Raw genomic sequence first — 16,007 nt, forward strand, 5'->3', positions numbered from 1 at the left:
TATACATCATTTTTGACTCTACTACATTTTTTACACTGTAGAGACACTGTCTGTTGTAGAGTCCCTGTCTCGAGATCTATATTTATATTATGACACCACATAATATATGTTATGTAATCAGGAACAGAAAAAAAAGGTACAGTAGCTATATGCAGGGGATCAAGTACTTATACTTTTATAACGTAAAGTACATTAAATAGCTTTAAATGATATATTTTTACTTAAGTAGAAATATAGTACTTTCATTTTACTCGAGTCATTTTGTGTCGGGAATTTGTACTTTTGACTTATATGAAAGATGCGCACCCACATTGAGACACACGCACACAGACACACACACAGGCACACACACAGACACACACACACACACACACAGACACACACACACACACACACACACAAACACATATAACATAAACACCAGTGTATGAGCGGCCGGAGGAGCGCCGTGTCTCCCAACGTACTCGTGCACACACAACGTACTTTTGCAGCTTTCAGCAGGATCTCCCGCTCCTGCTCGTCTTTCCTCTGCTTCTCGAGTCTCTCCAGATGCTCAAAGAACTTGAGCTGCGAGCGAACGTCGGCAGACTGCTCGTACCACTCCTCGTCCTGATGGAGACAGAGAGAGAGAGAGAGACAGAGGGAGAGAGAGAGAGAGAGAGAGAGAGAGAGAGAGAGAGGAAGAGAGGGGGAGAGAGGGAGGGAAAAAGAGAGCGAGAGAGACAGAGAGAGGATAAAGGGACACACAGCACCGTATGAGAAAGAAGAGGACAGGTGGGAGAGAGACAGCGGGAAGAAGAGGAAGAGAGTAAGACAGGCGTGCGTGTGTGTGTGTGTGTGTGTGTGTGTGTGTGTGTGTGTGTGCGTGTGTGTATGTGTGTGTGTGTCTATATGTGTGTGTGTGTGTACATGTGTGTGTGTGCCTGTGTGGGCATGTGTATGTGCGTGTGTGTATGTGCGTGTGACTATATGTGCGTGTGTCTATATGTGTGTGTGTGTGTGTGTGTGTGTGTGTGTGTGTGTGTGTGTGTGTGTGTGTGTGTTTGTGAGCGTGCGCAGGGAAGACAGGGGGGGAAAAGCACAGTAGTGGCGCGATCAAAGCCAAACTTTTCCGAAGCGGGACGAGGTGGAAACGTTCGCGTTCGACATTAGACGGGGGACACGCGATGCCGCGCAAAGTGCGGTGAAATCGCAGGAGCCGACTTCAGACGCTTCTCGAGCAGATCCGACGCTCCCGTCCGCAGATGGTGCCGCCACTTCATCTTTATTTACACCTGCCACTCGCTGGGGAACGGGGTAGGCAAGATGGGGGGGGGGAGTTTGTGGGTCATCAAAAAGTTAAATAGCGTAATTGTTTATTTCCATGCGTGCGTCTGCGCGCTCGCACGTTTCATCCCAACGCTCTCCCGTTCGTCTCTTATCTGCGTGTGTGTGTGTGCGCGCGCGTGCGTGCGTGCACATCAGAGGAGGCTTGTTGCGGGCGCCGCCCTCTTCGCTCCCGCTCTTCGTCTCTCCTCTCCGCTTTGTTGCGGCGCTGAGCCGGCACTCCTGCCGTACGCGCCGCGGTGGCGGCCCCCTGCTCTCTTTAAGGCCCACTCGTCTCTCTCTGAGGTTTCTCTCTCTCTCTTTTCTTCATTCTTTTCTCTATTTTTTTTTTCCGCTGATGTCAACAGAGTGGATTCACAGAGCGACGGCGGAGGAGGAGGCGGAGGAGGCGATGTGTGTGTGTGTGTGTGTATGTGTGTGTGTGTGTGTGTGAGGGGGGGGGGGGGGGGTGAGGGTGGAGGGTGGAGGGTGGCGTTCGGGGTCTTCACGCCTCTCACACGGCTCATTTACAAAACCCTAAAAGGCGAAAAAGAAAAAAAAAGGCACACACACACACACACACACACGACGAGACGGGGACAGCGGTGGCGTCGCTCCCCTCGTCTCCTCTCTGCTTTTCTTCCCTCCCTCCCTCCCTCCCTCCCTACTTGTTCGGCGTGTGTCAGTGGGAAAGGAGAAAAAAATAGCACATTTCCAAAGTTTTTCACCCAGTTCAACTAGGACGACCGGGTTGAAGCTTTAATGGAAACCAATTAAAGGCAGTGGTGTTTGTGTGTGTGCGGGTGTGTGTGTGTGTGTGTGTGTGCGGGTGTGTGCGCGCGTGTGTGTGTGTGTGTGTGTGCGTGTGCGTGTGTCGCTACGTTCAAACGGGCGAGGAAATGAAGTTCAACCGACGACAACAACAAAGGATCCTGGGTGCACGCAGACTCCAGACTGACTGCTTCATATCTGAGCTCTCCTGCTTAACCACTTACCGACAAAACAACGCAAAACAAAACAAGGTAAACTCAAATAAAGAGTTTGGTGACACATCGTGTGCAAACAAACGCGCCTGCGTGTGTATAAAGTCGAACCGAAGCGAGAAATATATTTTGCATGCCAGAGAAAAGCATCTACGCATCGACTGTATGCTCAGTGAAGGAGTGCATGTGTTGCGGAGTGTGTGTGCGTGTGTGTGTGCGTGTGTGAGTGTGTGTGTGTGTGTGAGAAAGAGACGCACCTTGCAGGCGTCCAAGCGGTGTTGTGCGATGGTGGAAACCTTCTCAAGCACCGTGCGTAGCCGCGACTGTGCCGCGTGCGAGATGAACGTCACCGCCTCCATGGGAACCTCGCTGACCCCGAACTTCTTGGCTGTGCGGGACAGGGACACACACACACACGCAAGCACGCACGCACAAAAAAACTTTTAGATGTTGGCGAAGTGAGTCAATTCTAGGGTCAAAAGTCAAATTTCTGACCAACTCGAATGACCAAGTGAATAAAATGAATTGAGAGAGCTAGGCACACAGACATACACACAAACACAACCACACACACACACACACACACACACACACACACACACACACACACACACACACACACACACACACACACACAAACACAACCACAAACACACACACACGCACGCACGCACACACACACACACACACACACACAACCACACACATACACACAAACACAACCACAAACACACACACACACACACACACATACATACACACACACACACACACACACACACACACACACACACACACACACACACGCACACACACACACAGGAAAACTCTCTAAATTAGCACTGGAGTTCATTTTAAGAAATAGGACTGATTGGAAACTTGAGAAAGTTCATTTATTTCCCAATCTTATAAATTGTGTAAATTAAAGCATGGCTAAGCTCCCTCTTGCGTGTGTCTGTGTGTGTGTGTGTGTGTGTGTGTGTGTGTGTGTGTGTGTGTGTGTGTGTGTGTGTGTGTGTGTGTGTGTGTGTGTGTGTGTAAACGACATTGACCATCTCCGTGCGATGGGTAATTTCATTTCGTCTGAGCGAAACTCAGTTGTAAACGAGAAGCAGAAAGAGAAAGGAGAAGACAGACTTTGCTTGGGTTACTTTCTCTTTTCAACTCCTTTTTAAATGTGCCATTAACATAATTTTCTCTCTGGCCCCGTTTTGAGTAAACCACAGCAATTATTTAAATCAGCCGTACAATACATATACTCCTCACCAGCTCACGCCTTCAAACAGATGGAGCGCGCCCTGTTAGGGTGATAATTAGTGTAAGAATATTAAAAAATATATATTTCTCCGGGTCTGCAGCGATGTCAAAAGGTAAGAAAAAACAGAAGAGGGAGGAAGGCGAGGGCTTTTTGCTTTCACCGAAAAATAAGATCTCTGAGGAGCATGAATATTTTAGAAAAAGTTAAAGAGGCAAAGGGAAGACGAGACGGAGAGAAAGAAGAAAACACGTTCTTTAACTGGCATTGATGCCGGTCATTTAGAGCTGCAGTGTTTCATAGAGGTCACATGGAGACGTGCCCGTGTGTGTGTGTGTGTGTGTGTGTGTGTATGTGTGTGTGTGTGTGTGTGTGTGTGAACACAGACAAACACAAAAGTCATACAAGGCAGACTAACACAGCCTTCGTGTGCCTTTGTATGTGTAATAAACAGACACGCCCATACCCGCTAGGAATATAAATGTCCTATACAGGTCTATTTGTGTGATAGATATTGTTAATTGTCTCAGTGGCATTGTATATTAATGCAATTAAAATATCGTTATATAACGACGCACAACTTGGGCAGTAGCTCAGGAGGTAGAGTGGGTCGTCTGGTATTCCAAAGGTTGCCGGTTTGATCCGAAATCCAAGACCAAATGTGGATGTCATGACCCTCAAATTCAGATGCAGATATTGTGATATACACTGAAAAACTGTGCAAATTTGTCACTCAAGGACTACTGTGAACTAAATCTCCCAGCTCAGCCAGCTTGTTTAAGCGTATGTGTTTATATACGTGTGTGTGTGTGTGTGTGTGTGTGTGTGTGTGTGTGTGTGTGCGTGTGCGTGCGTGTGTGTGTGTGTGCGTGCCTGCGTGTGTGTCTCTCCCTCTCTGGCCCTCTGAGGTTCCCATGGTCCATCCTTCACTTTGAGAGGCCGCTCAGGAGGGTTCCAGCTGTGCTTGTTGTGGGCACTGCGATTCATTTTGGGGGTGTGGTGGTGGTGGTGGTGGTGTGTGTGTGTGTGTGTGTGGGGGGGGGGGGGATGCTTCACAAACATCACCAGCTTAAGGACAAGCCCCAAGAGGTTTGTGTGTACGTGGGTGGGACATGGGGTGTTTCTGAAAAGGTGGAGAGGCAGAGGAAGAAAAAAAATAGCGGACAAATGCAAAAGTAGAAGGGTAACAAGATGAAGAGAGGGAGATTAAAGGTGGGCCAGAGGAGGACAGCGCATAGTCACACACAATGTGTGTGTGTGTGTGTGTGCGCGCGTTTGTGGTTGTGTGTGTGTATACAGTGAGGAGTAGATTGAGTGGAGCTGGCAGGCTGGGGGAGCCTCCCTGGGACGACTGTCAGCTGGGAGCGCGACTCGGCCAATCACTGACACAACAAAGCCGTGCAAGTGCCACTCCCCAGCAGGGGGCGCCGTGGCCTCCTGCCTCGCCCCACGCTGCGCGGCAACAGCCCCGGAGGAAAGATTTACATTTTTAAACAGAGCTCGTGGCCCCCGCAGGCGTAGAGATAACAACCACGCCGAGGCAGCGAGTAAAAGCAGCGCTGCTTCCGGCCTCCCCGTAGCACGCAGGACGCTCTGCCGCCACGCAGCCGGAGCCCGGCGCGAGACTTTCCGTCGCGCGGAATTACACTTTGTGTACTCACATCCAACGTGTGAGGGGATGGGATGCGGCGGACGGTGCGCTTTGAGTAATAATGCTCATTATCCCTGTTTCACAGGTTCGCTGCTATCATGCAGCGTGAGAATTAAGTGGATCAGGAGCTGGAAAGTAACCGAGGGCAATGAAAAAAACCCTTCTACTCCGTTGGCAAAAAGGAGGTACCCCCATCTGTGTTGATTAGCACAGTCAACAACGCAGTGCGCTTGTGAGCGTGTCAACCGTTGTGAAAAGAGAAATCAAAATAAACAAAACCAAATTTCACAGAGTCCCTTTCCTGCGAACTGGGTTCCTTTAGTCCAGAGGACAGTCTGACAGGCTGCCTTCAAAAGACCATCCCATAAAGTATTTATGCCGGAGCCCGGGGTCCAGTCAGTTCACACAGCCACTGAAGAATTCATTAAAGGCGGTGAAAGAATTGTTAAGTGCATCAGATTTAAGCCGAAGCCCCAACGAGTGCGGGTTCAGCCCGAGCCTCCGAGGGAGAGAAAATCAAATCAAACCGTCCATGGTGACGGCGCTACAAACACAAAACAAACACAATGCTCCCAACACATAAAGTAAATATTTGTTGATTACATCACCATCAGGTCTTTCAAATCGCTTATGGTTTGTGTGTGTGTGTGTGTGTGTGTGTGTGTGTGTGTGTGTGTGTGGGTGTGTGTGTGTATGTGTGTGTGTGTGTGTGGGTGTGTGGGTGTGTGGCGGGGGGCAGGGCGGTTGCCAAAAGTTATGAAGGACCTGTCATCGTCTTAAAGGATCATTGGAGGATATTTTCCCGCTTCACAAGAGGAAAATAGAGATTATATAAACAAAGTGGTGAGGTGCAGAAATGAGTTAAGGGAAAACTTTACAGCATTTTCTGAGCCTTTTATCTTCAGCATTCCCTCAATCGTGGATCTTTTACCGGATTGAAAAGACCGAACGGCCATCCCGACGACTGAAAAATAAGGCTCAGGTTTGAAAAATACTCAGTTGTCCTTTGATAAACGCGCAAAGGGGGTCCCCTCGGGCGACGCAGTGGTCTCGGGTCATAACCGGCAGCAACCGCACCAACACACCCTCTCACCTGTTTCCAGGATGCGCCGGTGGAGCAGGCCCGGGTGGAGGAACGCCTCGTCCTTACAGGAGCGGATCTGCGTTCCGACCAGCTCCGAGTTGGTGGCCAGGATCCGCGCGTTCTCCTCATTCAGGTTGACCCCCGCCATGGACGCCACGTCGTTGATGTCATCGTCGTCCCTGGAATCCGAGACATCGATTAAAAAAACGTGACGATTACGTAAGTGCCCGATTGCGATCATTTGAGGGGATCGCAATCTCATCGGTCGGTCTGAGGAAAAATAATTCTACTCAAAATTCCAATTTTCAATGTGAATAATTGGTTCTTCTGCAACACGTGTTATTACAAGTTGTATTTATTTATATATTATAAAATGAACAACAAAAAACACAACTGAATTGTTAATCACAATTTTCTTTGTCATCTAAAATGTGCGCTGTAGGCTGAAGATGGGCTCATTGTGCGCTGGCTGCATCCTCACCGGATGCACCGTATACCGCCACCCCTCTGACCGGAAACTGTATTCCCTGTGCTGCTCCTCTTTAAGTCTTCCCGTATGTATTAATAGGGAATAAATGTTGAGGTGAGACCGCAGCCCTTTCCTATTGAGAAAACATTCCGGCTGTGCGCCACAACAGCGGAGTTGGCATCGCTATCGTACACGGCACGTATAGAACCGCCTCCGGAAGGCGAGCGGCGGGTGGCTCGGGTTGAGGTTCAGTAAGTTTAGGGCTGCACGTCTCGAGAGCTCTCACACACTCACCAGTTCCTACTAAACGGAAATTCCATTCATTTGCCTCGGGAAAGTAATTTGTATGGGCAGGGAAGAATATGTTTGCAACGACAACAAAAAAATGCAACTCAACGTATATGGAATGCACGGCCCGTCATCACTGTCTTTCACCGCTAAAAAGAAATAAAATAGTAACATATTTCAACTCCAGCCCCCCCACCCCCATGAATATTTGCATGGGGCAGAAAGGTAAAGCAGGTAATGCAGTTAGAGCTGTCACAGTTTTACATATTCGACTGGTGCAGTTATTTTAGGAGTTCTTTTTGTAAAATCCTTTTCATCCAAATTTTGGGGCAATTTTAAGGCAGTGTTAGAAATGTCACGATGAACAGAATGGTAATTAGGTGAATTAACTGTCTACCCAAGTTTTTGTGTGCCAATATTCAATGCCCATAAATGGCTCTTCTGCAAAAGGTAGGCATTTAGGCACAATATTTATTTACATTGTTTATATTTCATGCCACTATTATAGTACCAAATCATAGAACACAAAAAAACCCCAATTCAATTGTTGATCATGATTATTTGCATGACAACGAATCGTCAACTAAAATGTCAGGGTTGTGACTGCCCTACTTGTGGAGACGAAGATCCTGCTCTAGGTTCTATGGGTGTCCGGGAGATGGAGTGAAGCTGAATGAAGACGCCCTGATGTGACGATCCTGCCGCTGCACAATCTGGTTTCGCCCATTTTTCAGACGATGACCGACTTCAACCTATTTAAACATTCTGACACACGACAGCGAACGTGGAGGAGGGCGAACCCCCCTCAGTTCTGCCCCGGCTCCGTGTTCCCTTTTTTTCCGAGCTGGAATTAGCCTGTAACTCCTCTCAATTGTTATCATTCTCTGCAGCAATGTCGCCGAGACAAATCGGCTTTGCCTTTTTCTGTACTTTGTGATGAAAGTGATTCTGGCTCAAATTAGCGCTGCGCTGGCGCGTCGGGCGCGCAGGGGCGGCCCGGGGCGAGCGGCAGAACCCTGCGTACGACCAAGAGAGTGGCCTCTCACCTGCGCCCATCTACACTCATCTACCTTCACAACGCGGCTGCTGGATCTGACAGAGCCCGTGCATGGTTGAGCCTGCGCTTGCGTATGTGCGTGCGCGTGTACAAACATGCGATGAATCTGCGTATACGTGCTCGGCAGCGGTCCCTTATTTCGCCTCAGCCGCCGCCCCGCCCCGCGCCGCCCCTGCCGTGGTCCCCGCGCTCAGCGGTGATGCTGGGCTGAGCCCGTATGAAACCTGACACCGCGGTGGGAGGTTGACAAAGACAATTAGGGCGGCGTACACCTAAGACCCTTTCTTTCTTGTCCTGTCCTCTCCTCCTCTCCTTCAGCGCTGATGCAAATTATGCCTTCACGGCGAGAATCCTCCCAGCAGCGCGACGGCAGCAGCGTGGGGTGGGATCACACCCTCCCCTTCGCCTCGGATGGGTCAACTTTCATCCTCGTGGCCCCGTGGTTAGCGAGCTCGACCTGTCCTCAACATAACCACGCCGCAGGAGTTGCTTACCCAAGACCTTTTCCACTCAAGAAAGGCCAATTTGACAGTTGCTTGTATATTTTCGACTTTGTAGGAAAAGAGCACTGACAGATAATTAGGAACTATTATAATCCTTAACTTATAACTGACCATGCCGCAAAAAAGCTGTTCGAAAACAAAAACCTATTATATTTCATAATTTAGGGCTGTAAAAGCGGGTGGATCTGTTATAAGAACATTAGGAGGTCAGCAAGCTGGGAAGCCCTGATACCATGATGTCACCATCAAACAATAAGAACACAGACAAGCCAAATATGACAACGTCTTCAGTATATACACAACGCTTAGAGGTTTCTAACATGTTAATCAAAAACTGAAGCGGATATATTATGTGGTAGGTTACAAAACATCTGACTACCTAACTCACTGGTCATTTGTCCCCTTGAAGTAATCAGATTGCAGATTTATTTATCTTAAAATGTTGCTATCTATACATATATTTATAGGTTTTCCAAATGTATATATTGTATATATGATATAGTATTGTATATAATATTGATCCACGAACAGTTTCCGAACACAAGATGATTTGAGAAGCACGTTTATGAGACATGCATGCAGAAAAGCCAAATGAAATAGAGAGGTACCCTTAAATCAATATGATTACAACATACTGTATGTGGTAAATCCATACCAGACATGGAGCACGAATGCATGTGGTGACAATACAAATTTGGCTTACCCTAATCATAACCTTGCACTTGTTAGGGGAAGCTCACTCAGTTAAATGACAGCAACATATTAGCGTTCATGTGAATAGACCCAGTGTAACATTAAATAGCTACTGTACAGAATAAATGCAAAAAGGGGGAACGCCGTCAATGGCTACCCCTGCATACAAAACAAGACCACATTATATGGGTTATGATATGGGTAAAAATCCATTTTTTTTCTTTTGCAGGACAATATTTCTTCAGATGTATGACTTCGCCAGAGCTCAAGTCGAATGAAAATGCCAGAGACAGGTCTGACATTAAAAGGGAGGAACGAGATATGAAATGCAAAATATTTCTGACTATACCTCCACACTAATAAAGCCGAGATGTAATTAGCTTCCACAGTGGTGGAAAAGAAGCCGCTCAATGATTGGTTTGGTTTGGCTCGAGGACATGGAGCCCGCAGCAAGATGAATACATATGCATGTCGTTTCCATATCAAGCTCGCATTCTAGCAAGGGCACGCCATGGGTGGTGAGTGGATTGCTTTGCCATTTAGAGTTGTGTGTGTGTGTGTGTGTGTGTGTGTGTGTGTGTGTGTGTGTGTGTGTGTGTGTGTGTGTGTGTGTGTGTTTGTGTGTGTGTGTGTGTGCGTGCTTGTGTGTGTGTCTGTACGTGCGTGCGTGCATGTGTGTGTGTGTGTGTGTGTGTGTGCATTCATGCGTTGGATAGATGGATGGTAAAGGGGCCTGTAGACAAGGCTGAAGCTCAGCCCCCCCACATTACCCTGACCACCATCACTACCCCCTACAAGGGCAATCATCCATGACTGAGCACCAACACGCCAATACACACAAACCATGTGAGGAAGCTTACCCAACAGCAGTGAGGAGGGTTCACTATTCAATCCCCAACTGGGTGACTGCAGCGGTGGTAGTAGTGGCTGTTGGCAAAAAGGGGCCATTTAACCTCAATGACCAGCCAAACGCTGCTAAATGGTCAGGATGCACTGGGATTTCCATGTGACAGCTTGTGATGCTGGCCAAGGCACCCACTCTGAAATGAATGCAAAGAAGTCCAAACCTGTCATGTATTGGATTCTACTAAATCTTCTTCCGGTCGCTGGGCTGGGGCGTAACTATGGACGGTTCAAACGGTGCAACTGCACCGGGGCCCAGTGGCCGCTAGGGGCCCATCCCATCGGTGCACCAGCGATGCGTTCCGCTGTGCATCCATTTGCCCCATTCCTCCAAATACATTTTCATTTTTATTTAGGCTATTTTATTTTACTCCGTTCCATATTGAACAAAGCAAAAGAAGCACCATGCGTAATGGATCACGCGTAACGTCTCATAGCCCTCTCCTGTTGAGAGATTGCGTAGAGCTGCAAAGCCGCTAGAGGCGGGCTGGGTGCGTGTGCGCGCAGGAAAGGTCCAAAAAAATATTTGCATCGGGGCCCATCGCCATCATGTTACGCCACTGTAGCTGGGTTTTGCAGGTGCTTCCTGGTTAAGGCCCCCGGGGAAGGTGACTGACTACAGTCGTTTCCTCTCGAATCCAGTCAAATGTATTCATTAAGCAGAGGCCTCATGTACACCCGTCACTGTAATTCAAACTTGGCCTTGATCCAACCATGCCAGGCTGTAATAAGCAACTGTTATCAAGAGTCGCAGACCAGCCCACTTCAGCCACGCCACTTTGCAAAGTCATTGTGATCCGAATCTAAGTAGTCTAGACGCAACGTGCAACAAAAAAACCCAAACAGCTGAAACACCAAACCGCAGCCTTGATCACTCCTTGTCAGGGCACGTTGGCGACACAGGAAGGGGCGAAGCTGTTCACCAAGGTAATTAAAGGTCTGCCTTCATGTATGAAGGTTCAACACCTGCATCGGTAAAAGCTTGCGGGGCCACACATCCCAACACTGCCTATGCAGGACTTAGACCCAGGTCTAGGCGTGGGCTAAATGAAAACTCAAATATAATACACTGAGAGGCGAAATCACAAAGTGATTGCGCAGCTAAACGACTTATTCGCAAAGCACCCACAAACAGTGAAATGCACAGCTAACTGCACTGCCACGCAAATGGCGTCTCGGTGCTCCAGTGCAATTTGCACTTATTTAAATTCTGTATTATTCATACATTTGATGCAACATTGTCCCCTTTCTATGCAAATGAGCTGCATTGCCAATAGCGTCATCGACGATAATAGTCACACGCAGTTAGAGCGAAATTATTACTGTCTGCAGAGAGTTGGTGATAACTGCACAAGACCAAAGAAAAAGGATAAAAAAGGCGATAATTGGCGATAATTGGTGATAATTTACGCACATTTATAAGGGGTGTCACGCCCAGAGTTTCCAGTGATCTGTAAATTATATATTGACATTATTATTATTATAATTCGTCTTACTGTCATGGCAACAGTAGGTAGCAGAATGGGCAGCAGTCTGTGGTGGTTTTCAAAGCGCACTACAAAAGCAACTTGTTGAAACTTTGAAATGATTTATTGTACAAATAAGGCGTGACAAACCTTGACAAAAACAGTTTTTTAATTCCTATTAAACTCAAAAGACATTGAAAAAACAACTAAAGGCTATAGGGAATAGCGATGAAGTGGTCAAAACTGGCATTGAATCACAGATGGCACTGAACCTCATAGGACCATGGACAGCTGCACAGGCCGCGGCCTCTGGTGCAACGAAAAACAGACTTTAACAAGCACATGCGCCATTCACTTCAGGAAAAGTCAAAATACTGTGACACAATATTACTCTAGTGAAAGTACCACATTGAGCTATATATTTAAGTAAAAGTAATGTACTTAAATGTAAATGTACTTAATGTATTAAAAGTAAAAGTACTTGTCATATCCAGGGTTCTGATATAACAGATCCTATAATAACCTATAAAGTGCCACTGGACCTTTTCCTGCAGATCCTGGTTACTATTTTTGAAAAAATAGTATAGGTGGCATCAGTAATTTACTTTTAAATACAAATATAAATATTATCCTGATTTTTTCAAAACTAAAGTAACGTCACAGAAATGTAGTAGAGTAAATAAATAAAATAAAAATATAGATATTTCTTCTAAAATGTAGTGGAGTAAAAGTCGAAACTCAAAAGTATTCTACTGTACTTAATTGTACTTTTCCAATGTCCACCACTGTATAAACACACACACACACACACACACACACACACACACACACACACACACACACACACACACACACACACACACACACACACACACACACACACACCTATACAGGTGTTTCTGTGCATGTGTGCCTCTCTGAGCATGTCTCTGACTGTGTGTCCACGCCGGGTCGACCCAGGCTTGGCAGCCGGGACTGGATGTGGCTTGGAGGACGCAGCAGAATGTGAGGAGGGTGGAGGCTGAGGTGGAGCTCGGGGGGTTGGCACAGGGGTACAGGCCGCGGGTGGCTCGCTCGTGATTACAGCGGATGTCGGGTGTTTACAGAGACACAGCGAGGAGGGGGGGCAGGGCATGGAGACAGCTGCTTTCACTCTGTACTGTAAACTGCTCACATGCATGCACAAACACCGCAGACATACACGCACACGCACACACACACACACACACACACACACACACACACACACACACACGCACACACAAATAAAAGCCTACATGTACACACAGGCAAAGACACACACACATAGGAAAATGTATATGTGCAGAAATACACACACACAAGCTATGAATACATGTTAAATCAGTGTGTGTTTCTGAGTGTGTGTGCGTGTGCGTGTGTGTGTGTGTGTGTGTGTGTGTGTCTGTGTGTGTGTGTGTCTGTCTCTGGGAGTGGTGTCCCAGAGTGCCAGCCCTGCAGTGGTCCTTCTCAGACTACAGCTGAACACAAGAGACACCATAGAGGACTATGTATACAGTATATGTGTGTGTGTGTGTGTGCGCGTGGGTGCGTGCGTGTATGTGAGGGTGTGTGCGTGTGTGTGCGTGCATGCCTGCCTATGTGTGTGGAAAATGTCTGTTCCATGTTTTTGTTGAATGAGAATTTTCACAGCGTTAGATGTTAAAAATGGTCTCCACCTTTGTGTACTTTAACCATTGTTGAGCACCGAACCATAATAACTCTCTTGCCATAACAGAAGACTTATAGGGCCCTTCATGCTTTTTATGTACCCCATTTTTGAAAAACGGACATTAACTTTGCCTGCATTTGCTGATGCCGTCTTATCATTCGTGGCAGGAAGTAGCAACGCTGGTTGTTTTGTCGTTGTTTTCTGCATTACTTGTCCTTCATTGCTCTGCAGAGACGTTTTGCTTGTTAATAGCACTTTATGAATACATTTGAGCTGCCATGGGGAAGGGAAGAGGTGTGCTGTGGATACTAAGCACGTCAGACCTTTTTTGGAAAAAAAAAACAAAAAAACCTATTATTTTATCTATTTATTTTCATCTGTTTCTTTGCGTTGTGATTCACTGGAACGATAAGAGGCCGGGCCGACGGTTGCATTCATTCATGTCGCCGGTTGGGGATGTGGTTAGAGGACACGGCGGCAACGTCACGATCCCTGGGCTCTGCTCCAACACGTCTGTATCCTTGGGTTAGAAAGGCCCCAGTGAAAACACTCAACGGGGTGCGAGACTACGCAACCCTCAGTTAAGAACATCAGTAACCAAGTCGGATCTCCCCGCAGGGCTCAAAATCTGAACCTGGTTAAACATCTCACTGCGGCAGTCTGCGATCATCACGCGGTGAAAAAACAACTTTATGGGGGTGTTTCCAAATTTAAGAAAAAGTACGGTTGATATTTTATCGTAAAACAATATATTTCCCGGAACCGAGGGCCGTTTTTTGGAGTCCCTCAACACAAAGAGTACCACAAGTTTACAAAATATCAATTTAATTAGTTAAGGGGGTGGGTTGGGGGCGGTTGTTGCGTGACAGTGGCGCCATGCGTTGTGAGGCTTACGGCGGGGGCCGGCGCGGTTTGTGTGCGGAGGGGCCACTGCGATCCCCGCAGGGGATGCTGTCGTCAGTAACGAGCCCGCCTGACAGCTTAATTACCAACGCTGTTAAAGATTTATTGGTTTATCAATCAGAGCCCCGGGCGCTGCCTTTCCCCTCAGGAGTCGGGAGCCATTACCATGAACCCGTTGGCCCATGTGACCCAGACTTTGGCCCATGTGACCCAGACCCACACCGCAGCCGTCCCCAAACTCCAGTTCCTGTCGATACGCTCTCATACACAGGCAAATATTCACAGTGTCCAACACTGCGTGCATTCATACACGCTTTTAGAAGCATGCTTTTAAATGCGATTGAAGGTTAATGAAATGCACATGTGCGCGCGCACGCACACAGACACACACACACACACACACACACACAGGGACACATGGACATGAAGGTACATAGACACAAACACACACAAGTACAACAGCGTAAGTAGGCACACACTTGTGGAAGAATACAGAAACTGACACACACAGAAACTAACACACACACACACACACACACACACACACACACACACACACACCCACACACACATACACATACACACACACACACACAATTACACACACAGCTTGGACCACAGAGGCCAGCATGTAGGCGATGCGGCTTTCATGTTTAGAGACAAAAGCCCAGATGAAGCGGAGACAGGGCTGAGCGGAGAGAGACGCCGCGGGCCAAACACCGTATGGTTGACTTTAACAAAAGGTATTTTCAGAATCCGCACTGAACGTTTCCCACCATCTGGACACAATTACCTATTTCCAAATTAAGATTAAACCCATTTGCAATACTGCCGATGATTGTGACACAGAGACGTGGTGATGGTGATGGGCGGGGTGGGGGGGGCTGATCTATTGTCTGGCGGTGTGTCACTATGCGCTGGGCGCTAAGGAGAGGAACAACCAGTCAACCAGCCAGGCAGCCGGCGCACGCAGGGGGAGCAGGGCTGAGCACTCATGGCCTTAGCTGAGAGTGTAGCCTGTAGTCATACGCCGGCATCCTAGTGAGAGGCTGCCCCCATGTGGCAGCTATCTGGAACAGCACATGTCTCCGGGGCAAGAGATCCGTACCTGAACGAACCGCCTCCAGGGTCGTTGAGCTTGTTTTTCTGATTCCCAGGGATCTGAGGTGCCAGGCCCACCGGGCCCCTGCCTGCCTGGACGGCGGCTCCTCTCCCAACGGTGCCTGCCAAGCAAAAGAAAGCCACAGATACAGAAAGGGAGTAATATAATCACTGGGGTGTCCCTTTGCATCTGCGTCAAATCTGGTCCTGTCGGACGACAACCTTCCCTGTCCCTCTCAGAGGGTTGAATGGGGGGGGGGGGGTTTGGAGAGATTTTTTTTGGGGGGGGGGGGGGGGGGGGGGTACTGCGCCTCTCTCTTCAGGTCTGCGGAAAGAGCGTCTTCCTGTCAATATCACTGCGCTTCACCAGCTCCCCTTACACTCCCTGAACCTAACGTCCTGCTCGGAGACACGTTTTCCCAGAGAGGCGGAAGGACTGCCAGGGTGAATTTAAACTTGATTTTAACAGGCATGTTCCTCGCCGAGAGGCACGGAAAAGTATTTTTAGAGCTATCCCCGCATTCCAATTTATGGGCATAAAACAACCTACAGATCTTTCACTGCAGGGGATCTCGAGGAAGGGGCCAGATCAAATTTGTATGCACCCCCCCCCATGCACGCACGCACACAGTCGCACATCACAAACACAAAACATA

At 47.9% G+C, this 16,007-nt stretch overlaps 1 protein-coding gene across 1 annotated transcript in view; it reads right to left on the minus strand.

The window, feature by feature from the left end:
- The window catches only part of LOC307228343 (transcription initiation factor TFIID subunit 4), a gene marked incomplete at both ends in the record, with an annotated part of 97,419 nt that overhangs the window by 53,467 nt on the left and 27,945 nt on the right, over positions 1 to 16,007 (minus strand). The window contains 4 exons of the mRNA XM_079997981.1: positions 484 to 609; positions 2,546 to 2,676; positions 6,288 to 6,457; positions 15,359 to 15,473. Of these exons, the coding sequence (XP_079854107.1) occupies positions 484 to 609; positions 2,546 to 2,676; positions 6,288 to 6,457; positions 15,359 to 15,473 (542 nt within the window). The remainder of the gene's footprint in view (positions 1 to 483; positions 610 to 2,545; positions 2,677 to 6,287; positions 6,458 to 15,358; positions 15,474 to 16,007) is intronic.

Source organism: Zeus faber (assembly GCF_960531495.2).
Source record: "Zeus faber genome assembly, chromosome: 3".
Classification (NCBI taxonomy): domain Eukaryota; kingdom Metazoa; phylum Chordata; class Actinopteri; order Zeiformes; family Zeidae; genus Zeus; species Zeus faber.